Source organism: Neltuma alba, unplaced genomic scaffold (genome assembly GCF_004799145.2).
Source record: "Neltuma alba isolate B1F8T4 unplaced genomic scaffold, ASM479914v2 tig00010087_pilon, whole genome shotgun sequence".
Classification (NCBI taxonomy): Eukaryota; Viridiplantae; Streptophyta; class Magnoliopsida; order Fabales; family Fabaceae; genus Neltuma; species Neltuma alba.
In genome coordinates, this window is record NW_021635044.1 from 394,282 (window position 1) to 405,377 (window position 11,096).

Here is an 11,096-nt window from a genome sequence, read left to right on the forward strand (position 1 = left end):
TACGATGGACGAACGGAAAAGAGGAGGTAAAGGATCGGTTTAGAACTGAGATGGATGGAGGAATTGGTAAAGATGATGATGAACACGAGAGTGAGAGAGGTGAAGAAGATGACGTTGAGGCGTGCGTATGAATCTGATTAGGGAGTTTGAGCGTTAGTCACAATGTTAATGGAAGTGTTTGGGACTTGGGATAAGCGAATCTAACGTGGGAATTAAAATAGGTGCTGCATGGAATGCAATGCCAATATAAAATTTTAGCTACAAATCACGAGATGTGACATAGCAATTAACTAGATTTCTTAAGCATCTAATCAATGGTTCGATTCCTGACAGTGTGTATAGAAAACATAGTTCAACCAAAACAAAAAAAATTCTAGCTACAAAAAATATGCCTCCTCTCAAATTCCAACTTTGTCCATTTTCCTTAATTCCGTGACCAATTGAGAAGTGTTGTGCCACATGACCTACAACAACAATTAAAATGAGTAGGATCATATGTTCAAAAATAAGAAATATTTAGGAGTCAAATATTAATAAAAATACAGCAATTTAACCACAAACTCCCGAAATTTACACTCAAATCTCCATTTTTAAGTGTTAACACTTGTTATGCTTGATAACCCATTAAAGCCCACAAAAGCATAAGATTAACTCTTGAAAAACACAAGTATTTGGCTTTGCCAGTGTCTACATCAATATTTCACAAATTAATCTTGTATTAAATGATAATTTTGCCTACATATCGTTTTACTAGCTTTTCCCCGTCATTAAGTGCCGTTATTTCACTAGCTTTTCTTTGTATTCCATCCCATGGATGGCCTCTCACAATACTTGTTGATTTCTTTATAGCACTAGAATTCTTCCACAATATATATAGCCTCTGATTCTTAATATAAGATCTTGTTTGACTTTTATTTTAGTCGTAAATATAAAACCCCAACCCACTTTGTCTCTCATATTTATGCTTTTTTTTTCCCAAAGTAATCCTTCTAACAATTATACTTCTAGTCAATACACTTGATTAATAAAAATATTTTAAGAAAAACAATACATAGTTGTTACAAATAACTAACTTAACTTCTTTCCTTAATCTTCTCAAATTAGTCAACTAGCTTTTATAATTAGAACCGAAAGTAATAGTTCATAGCCACTCCTGTCTTTCATAGGTAAACTCCCATATGTACCAACCATGAATAACCTTTCCTTACCCTTTGTTTGGTTTGGGATTTTTTGAGGGAAAGGAAGGGAAGAGGTGTGTTTGGTTGAAAGGAGAGGAAATGCAAGGAAAAATTGCCTTTTTCCCCCTCCTCCTCTCCCACTACAAAATTAGGGTTTTTGGAGAAGAGAAAAATAATTTAAGATGTCCGGACTAAAATGCCCATGTCATTTTTCTAATATTATTACAATTATGTCCATTTACAACTTTAGCCGCTTCTTTTTCTTTGCCTCTGTCTTGTCCCTGCTCTACCTGATCACCCCCTCTTCCTCCATCATTGTTGTTGCTATGGGTGTTTAAGATGTCCCGTCCCAAAAGAATAAATAAATACACAGACAAAACATGTACTTCATGCAGCACTAAACCAAAATTTCATAATATAGCATAGCAAAAGATCAGATGTTCATTCCAAAACTAATTAAACCCTAGTGTCTCTTTCTATCCCAGGTGAACAGGATGATTGAATTTTGGCAAGTTCATTGAAAGAAGCAAGATGTTCCATACAAAATTCATGGTACATGAACAGAAGCTCCAAGTATTTAACGCTTGACCCATTGGAAACTTTTTCTTGCTTTGGCCTTTCCTGGCTTTTTCCTTTCTACCACACGAGGATCCCGAGTCAAGAAACCAGCTGCTCAAAAATAAACATTAGTACATCATCATGGGGGCACAGTAAAGTTAGGATTGATTCATGGAGAAAAATACAATACCAGATCTCAGGTAATTGTATTGAGAAAGGGGGGAAAAAACTAAGAACTCCTAGAGTCTATGTTCTCTTCCAAATCCCTCAAAAAATTATAGAGAGAGAAAGAGTCCCTTTTAGGTAAATAGCTAATGAAATGTACTACATTTGATTTGAACAATAATATGCATCTTCAATATAGATCTAATGAACATAAGCACCGTTACAAATGTGACAAAATTTTGTTCCAAAGGAAGTTCGTTAAAATTTAAAAATACAAAAAATAATCAATACTAAATTTTGAGAAACACATTTTCAATGCTTTTAATAAAATAATTAATAATTGTATTGAAAGTATTTTGGTAATAGATTTAATTGTTGGTCTATTCATTGGTTTTGAGTGAGAGCTCATAATAGAAGGAAGAATTAATTTTTTATAAGTAATGCTGGCAAGGGTAGAGTAATTTAACCATCTCTAAGAGGAAGCGAGAGAAATATATCCTTTATCTTTTGCACAAGACGTGGTGACTCAAACATAGCATGATAAAGCAACTGATAGAAGGCTTAGTTATTATACCACTTCTAAGTGCGGGACGCAAGTCTGGTTCCCAGCTTTGCAAAGCCCTACTGATCCCCAGCCGTATTGCTCCAACTTGACCTGTCATCACAACACATTTTTTATGCACAAATTATTACACAGCAGATGCTTAGCGAAAAGGATATAAACTACCAGATAATTAAATGCTTTGAAAACCCAATAGACATTTCAACTCCTGTTACAATACGTCCATCCTCTCGTTTGTTATTGCTACTTTCAAGCATTTTATCTTAATGTTAAATTTAAAATTTCAGGCAGGTAGCTTCGTAAAGAACCAAAATAGATTAAAGATGACAACATATCATGATTGATGCTCACCACAATTTTACAATGGTGAGAATATAGCATGCACAATTTCAAGGTATGAACATAGAAAATTGTGTGAAGACCAATGCCAGCACGTCTGAAAAAAGTGCGTGCTAGCTTGTGCCATTGAAGAGACAAGCCCCCCCCCCCCCCCAAAAAAAAAAAAAAAAACAAAACAAAAGAAAAGCACCCAATATCCAGGGCTCCACTTCAATTGGAGGATTTATCAGGGCCCAAGATAATACAGATTAAATTGGCTAGGACCCTTTTGAGTGGCAAGCGCTACAACCAAATATTTAACATGGCAGCATTCCCAAGCTGAAGGTTGAAACCTTTAGTTAAGCTAGTACAACTCCCTTGCCAGTAGCAACATGTGCTCAGTCACCTTTTTTCTTCTTTTTTTTTCCCTCCCCTCCCCTCCCCCCCCCCCCAAAAAAACATAATATCTTCTCCAAAACTTCCAAACAATTGGTTCCATAAATAAATAGGTGCAGGACATTGTTATAAAAGATGAGCAGCTATTTTAGCACTACCTAGAATGAGATGTGATATAACCATCAGGTCAAAGGGCTTTTATGGAACTGTGGGCACACAACACCATTCGTATTAATCCTAGTATTAATGTCTAAACTAACTGTTACTACCTTAGAAAAGGTAGTGATTTGTTATCAAGAAACAATAGAAAAGTCTGTTAATCATCTTCTTTTGAAGAATCATTTGTAATTTTTCAAAACTTAAAAAATGTTGTTATAATTTAATCAGAAGAAATATTTTTGTGGGAAGAAAACCAACAGGAGGAATGACATATGCATCAGGGACTTTTCATTTTTAATTACTCGGAATCTTCCAATAATAGAAAAAAGTCCATTGTTGATAAATCCTACCCCTTACCACTAAATGAGTTAAAAACATTTAACCATTTAAATAAACAGAGACAAGAACAATGGATACTTCTGCCTCAATCCCATCTGTCAATAGAACAAGTTTGTAAATATCAAGCACCAAGCAGATATGCCTAAAAAATAAAATATGTTACCCAAAAAAAAAAAATAAAGAAATAAAATCTCATACAGCTCACTCATGAGTTTTTACAGTTATGATAAAACTCCAAGCAGTCCTTTTACATCTGACTTGAGAATCCTAACAATTCTGGAAAACATCAACAGTGAAACCATAAAAGCCCACAGCATCTCTCCATCCGTCCAGCCAATAACTTTCCCTATTTCTTCCTCCTCAATAGAGTTCTCCAACTAAGCTGCCTTGAGGAATCAGGCAGGCCACAATCCAAGGCTCAAATGAAATGTTTGCCAGAGGAGTCCCTTTATACATACCAGCTAAAGAAAAATGATTTTCAGCAATTACCTGGACATTCATAATATGACCCCTATTCTCAGACTGCAATTTCTTGGCAAAATTTCCAACTACCTGCAGCCACTCCGCAAAATAATTTAGACTTCTCATTCACATCTTTAGCCCACTTAATTGTTGATTTCTTACTCCAAATTATCTCTTTTCTAAAGTCTCCACCAAGTTGATGCTCAAGCATACTTTCCCTCTTCGACAGAGATCATTACCCCAACCTCAAACTTATCTAGGAATCAGATATATATATATATATATACACACACATATATATATAAATAATTATCTCACAAGGGATCCAAATTTCCAGAAAACTCATTATTTAACACCTTAAGCAAGTCTTGATGAAGGTTCAGTATCATCACAGGCTTTAAAATTCCTGATCTAGCCTGATGTTCACAAAAATAATGTATCCTCACCTCACATATTGAAAAAGTGACTTGAAAATAAAAATCTACAGCAAGCCAAACAATTGCCTTTCTTCAAGCTTAAAAAATTTATTGTATTCTAGAAAACGTGATTTTAATAAAATAAATCTGAATAATAATAATAGTTTAGTTACTAAAAATACGAATCATATTAGTTTTATGTCGATGCTACAAGGCCAATTAAGGACATTATGTCACAGAGGTCTCATCTCCTTTCAAGATTTGAACTTAGCAAGAACCTTGTCACCGAATATAAGTACGTATTTGTGTGACCAATTGTGTGTCATTAAAACACACAAGTTTTACCATTATACTTAAATAAGCTGTATGCCGTAGTTTACAAAGTAAAGCAGATATTCTATTAACACTATTGACAGGATCGTAGAATGGCAGTTAAGAATTGATAACCATTTGCAAAGACTCTTTGGGGGAGAAAATGTTCTGCTTTTGTCAAACTTTCCAAATTTGTCCCATCATACCTTTTTGCACGGCTCTCCAATTTGGTGTTTTCAGTCCTCTCCCGGGGAAATTTCCTTTGAAAAATTCATTTTGCCAGAATTCGTTCTGATACCGAAATTCATGAACTAGTGGTTATTTTTTAGATTAAGTACTTTAGAACCATATGTTAGGGCCCATATGCCTTTGTTCATACTTACAGCAGAGTTTGGAAAGCTTAACTATAGGTTCATCAAATGTTCTCTTTTCTAAATCCTTTTTAATTCATAGTTACTTCTACCAATAGGCCATCAATTTATTCTTGAGACTTCTAGTTGGAAATCAGAAACTCTCCTGAAAGTGAAATCTTTTGTTTGGACAGTAGTACTCAAAAGAATGCAGATTCAAAAACAATACAGGGCACCTTCTCCTAGCACTTGATTTATGTGTAGGGACAACTCAGTAATGAGGAACAATTAGACACTTCTTACAGTGTAGTACGCCTACGTCTCTTTGGAATAAGTTATTTGATATTGTTTCCAGATCTGCGTTACTCCAGAAAACCTGGATAAAGTTTTCATTGATATAATTTGGGGGTAGAAATAAGATTACAAAGTTTTGTGGCACAGTGTAGTTTTTGCTGTGATTCAGTTTCTTTAGTTTGAAAGAAATGCTAGAATTCTTAAAGGTATTTCAACTACACTCAATGACTAACGGGGAAAAAGTTCTTATCTCTTGCTTTCTTTTAGTGTTCTATTCATCATTCTTTTTGGAGGGTGCTCAACTGTTATTTACTTAAGTTCGTTATTTCTTTCCTAATTTTTCTTCTCTTTCCTTTTTGGCACGTTATCTCTCATAGGAGGTTGTCTTGCCCAGCAGTTTTCTAATAATTCATTTTCGTTTCCAAAAATGAATTATGAATGAATGAATAGAACATGGCACTATCATAACAGAATCATTGAGAATTAAATGCAAACACAGAAGATGTAATTATAAGTCAGTAACCTTACCTGAAACACCACCTCCTTTCACTGTACAATTGACATCCCAAAGACCCAATGTCTTCGTCTCAGAGAAAGGTCGTAATAGAGTAGCCCGATGTTCAAGCATAGGAAAGTAGACATCAAATTCTTTATCATTAACTATAAATTTTCCATCACCAGGCTGAACCCAAACACGAGCTACACTGCACTTCCTTCTTCCTGTTCCATAGGCACGTCCTTTCTCATCTACTTTTCTTACTCTTGCTTTTGCAGCTTCCTCCTGTTTCTGACGCTCAATTTCAGCTCTAGTAGATTTTTTAGTACTCTTTTCATAGCGCATGTCTTCTATTTCTCTAAGGGGTGGCAAGCCATCAACCCCTTCAAAGTCCTTCAATGCCATCAAACTGTCAATCATTGCATCCGTAATTCCAGAAGCAGCAATAAGGTCACCAAAAGCACGGTTGGGTCCTGTAATAGAAAATAATAATATGAAAACTTCAGATTTTCTCTCAACATTAGGAAAGTGGCATTGCATTCCATGATCCATGACTAAACAAACATCTTTGTATCATATAGATAACCAAAAAAAATAAAAACAATGCAACTTCAGCAAGCGAATTGTATTAAAAAGAAAAGAAAAAGCAACAAGAAGGATAAAAAGAAAATGAGTTGATCCAACTCCTACCAGTTATGATACATAAAATATAAGACAATGGACAAAAATCTGGAGCCTTTGATTTTCTTCTTCCTCAGTTGTGATATTATCATCAAAAAGATGAGATAGAGAACAAATCTAGCATTGAATTTTCAGATTCTCCAGCAAATGAATATATTTCCCAAGTACAGCCCCTTTAAAAAATGTATCCAATACGTGAGTGAGCCATAACCACATCATATCTAAAGTTAGATCATTTTCACCTATGCAAATATGCAGTGATCAGTTCTAACAGACATCCCCACTCAAATCACACTGCGTATATGTTATATTCTCAATGAAGGTCCACCTCTTCTATATCCCTTAAACTAATCTCAATTTACATGTTGTCTACTGCAACATCCTCATCTCAGTTTAATTTGATGGTTGTCCAGTACTTGATCTGAAGTGCAAATGAAGAAGTATAATAGCTGATGGGGGGAAAAAACATGAAAGGCCGCCTGTCCTGACCAAATTTTACACTCAATTGCTCAAGATGAATTCCCTAAATTATTCTCGCTTCAAAATCATCATCACTTCATAGAATATGATGACGCACTGCAAGTGATTTTTCCTATATATTGCTTCCTTAATTAAGCATTATTAAACTATCACTCCCACATTCTTACTAGAGGTGCCTAATTGTTATGTTTCGACTCCTTAACCACTACAACATCCTATAATAACAGACAAAACGTAACTATGATCCAGAGTTGGATGACTTCGAAGTAGGAGATTTTTATTTGCATGCATTAAATACACTATGTTTAGTGCATTTATCACTGTATTTCCTCCTATTTTGTGCCATATTTTCCTTTTATAGGAACCAATAGGGCTGGTTTGATCAGTACCCTTCCTCTCCAAGCAACAAAAAGAGAACAAATACGGCCCAGAAGATAGTAGTTACACCATATGGAAAGCCTTTTCTTTTTCTGACTGTGAAGCTTCCATACATGAAAAGTCCTCCTAGTACCAACACTACTTAAGTTTCACAAACACAGCATAAGCAATTTTGTGCATTATCATGTTACTACTGAACTTATTCTTCATTCCGCTCATCATTAACGGTTTCCATGTAATTAGTAATCATAAAGATGCCAGTGTTCAACCACTAACTATCAGCAAACCTATGTTAAGCAATAGGACGTGAAAGCACATACTCAGTCCTTAACATTTTGATATTGCCATTCTATCATCTTTACAGCCATCGTTAGGCTCTTCTATACTAACACAGCTAGAAGCGTGGGATCCCAAAACAAAAAGAAACATGATAGAAACAGATGAATAGAACAAAGCAGAGTCTTCCCAAAATAGGACTTGTTCAAACAGCGCAAAGGGAAACGCTAAGGTTTTCTAAACAATACTCCACTTCAATTCTCTAAAGAATCCAGAAGGATTGGTTCAAGACAGATTTATAATATGAAAACTCATTAGTCAAGCAGTGCTCACCCCTAAAATTACAAATAAGGTTCCATAAGAAAACGCAACAATATTAGAATTCAACAAATGAGGATTGATTATACAAAATAATTATACTTATCGTCTCATTGCTTAGCCATATTTTGCTTCAAGAATGATACACTGAAATTCAAAAATGAAATATACACTTGCGATCACCAAAACACGAATCATCACCCACTAAAATAGCTGGTAAAAATGACAAAATGCATTCCGGGTTGAGCACTTACCTTTGAGAACGGCAGTCAACTGTTTCTCTTCCTTCTCAAGTTTCTCAGGATCCTCAGTTCCCTGACTGTCAGTTGTCTCACTCTCCACAATACTAATATCAGGCCTGAACTCACCCGCATTGCTTACAACATCTTGGAAATTAAACACATCTTTCCCTTCCTCCCGTAAGGTCCAAGGTTTCAGGAGCTCTTCTCCATGCCATAGCTGGTTGCCAAAATCACCACCCTTCTCATCATTTTTCTTGTGAATCCTTTTAAATATACCATCCTCATCTTCATTATCAAGACCCTTCTCTTCTAACCACCATTGGTCCTTGTTGACTGGGGCCTTGGCGCCGTCACCTCCCTCATTAAATTCATCAAATATTCCACTATCTTTGGCGAACATAGCGTCAAACTTATCCTCACTCTCCCGGAAATCTTTCCAGACACTGGTAGAAGATTGATCCCTGCCATTGTTGTTATTGTTCCCGTTGGTGGAGAAGTATTTGGGGAAAATAAGTAAATTCGTGGTGGTGGCAGAATAGGTGAAATATGGTTGGGGATGTGAGATAGATTTTGAAGTAAGCAAGACAAAGCGTCGGAAATAGGAAGGTTTGGGTATTAGGCGAGAAAGCATGGTTAAAAAGCAGGCATAAAATCGAACTTTTCCAACAACACAGAACAGACTCCGGAAATTTGAATGACTGAAGGTATCATAACTTTGATTTCGTAAAAGCTGAAACAGCCATTAAAACTGCTAGATAATTGCTGCTGACGACGACGACGACGACGACCGGAGGAGGGAAGAGTTTGAAGACGGCGGCGATGGAGCGATAATGGGTACGATTTGTAAGGATGCAAAGGGCGGGTATGAGGGGAAATGAGTTTAACAAACTACCCCTACACCGCTGCTCCGTCCGCTCGTGCCAAGTTTTTTTTGTTTTTTTTATTTAAAAAGAAAAATTCCAAGTTCGACTAAATTCGGAGGAAAATAACAAATACATGTAAATGTTGCATGTTTGTGTTCCGGTACGTTTAAATTGAATTATATAAAACAAAGTGTGCTACTTTAATTTTAAAAAAAGGATTTTTTTTGGGGAGAAAATCCTAATTAAAACCAGTGAAAATACTTAAATTTAAATTGAGGCCTACACTATTAACAAATTTTTAATCAGGACATGAGGTCTAATTAGAGATTTCTTAATATTGTTAAATGATTAGAATATGCCTTTTTGATTAAAAATAAAAATTAATTATTTTATCCTTCCCAAGTAGTTCATCATCTCTTATTATTAATATTTAGGTTAAAAAATATAAATAATTTTTTAGTGTTTGAGATTTTATATATATAACTAAAACCTTCAAAATATTTTAACAAAACATTTTTAATTTATAATATAAGTAGTCTTTAAACAATTTTTTTTATTTTTTAGGTTGTATATATTTATTTTCAGATTTTAAAGTATTTTAATTACAAGAAATATTTGATAGTAAGTTGTTATAATTTACATTTTTTGTTGGATCCAACATTGCTCAAATAAATAAAAATAATCTAAATTATGAGAACTGAAAATTAAAAAAATATTTAAAGGCTACTTGTATTTGTAATTTAACATGTTTTATTAAAATATTTTTAATGGTTTTAGTATGTGTGTGTATATATATATATATATATTTGAAAAACTGTAAAATTACTTATATGTTTGTTGTTGTTGATGTTAAAAAAATAATCATAAGAGATGAGGGATCACTTGAGAAAGGTAAAATAATTAATTTTTTAATTAAAGAGGACATTTTGATTACTTAATAATATTCACAACTTTATAATCTGGTATCATGACCTAATTAGGAATTTGCTAAGAATATAGGCCTAAACTTGAATTTAGGTATGTTGATTGGATTTAATTTGAATTCTCCCCTTTTTTTTTAGTTTCTAATCTTAGCACCATTAATTTTTAAACACTGGTTTTATAATTTTGGGAAAATCCCTAAAAAAAATACCTTTAAAATTTTAAAATATCAAATCAAGAATGATTATAAAAATGTGTTGTTATTTGCTTTTTAAATGTTACTAATTGTCATTAAAATATAGTAAATAAGATTGATTTAAAATTTGGAAATTTAAAAAGATGTCAAGTAGGATATACTGTTTTAAAAACAACTACACAATTTTAGTCAATAGGTAAAACATGTTTACCAGATTTATTAGCCAATCTCAAGATAATATCAATATCAGTCTTAGAGATAACATCACTGTTAATCTCATTCATAGGATAGTAATTAAAAAATAATTCCAAATATATATATACACACAAATATGAATCCCAAGTCCAACCTTATATCCTCATTATTTCTATCAACTAGACCCACGGGCTAAGTCACATCACATGATTGATTACTCTCACAAGCTCACCACATAAATGATATAAATGGACTGAAGTTCACAGAGCACCCAGTGGACTATTGGTCTCTGATTAACTCTGTCGTAGGAGCTTATCAAAAATTCTAGGTTGCAAAAAATATGTAGTAAATTATGCATGTCTCAGGTCAATCTCTTGAAGAGCTAAGATTCCTTGAAAATCAGTTAACAGAGTGCTCAACAAATTAAGTTGAAGAAAAGTTATTTTGTAGAAATTGTTAGTTCAAAAATTCTTTTGATAGAGTGGATAAGAAGGAAAATGATTAGAAGCAGATTACCTAAAGAAATTAACGCAACAAGTTG

At 34.0% G+C, this 11,096-nt stretch overlaps 1 protein-coding gene across 1 annotated transcript; it reads right to left on the minus strand.

The window, feature by feature from the left end:
• Window positions 1–1,568: 1,568 nt before the first annotated feature.
• On the minus strand, window positions 1,569–9,234 carry LOC114754126 (30S ribosomal protein S9, mitochondrial). The gene is made up of 4 exons (XM_028942869.1): window positions 8,393–9,234; window positions 6,038–6,478; window positions 2,476–2,556; window positions 1,569–1,847 (listed from the first exon to the last, which is right to left on the minus strand). The coding sequence occupies exons 1-4, from the start codon at window positions 9,009–9,011 to the stop codon at window positions 1,756–1,758; spliced, it is 1,233 nt and encodes a 410-aa protein (XP_028798702.1). The 5' UTR covers window positions 9,012–9,234; the 3' UTR covers window positions 1,569–1,755.
• Between the last annotated feature and the right edge of the window lie 1,862 nt (window positions 9,235–11,096).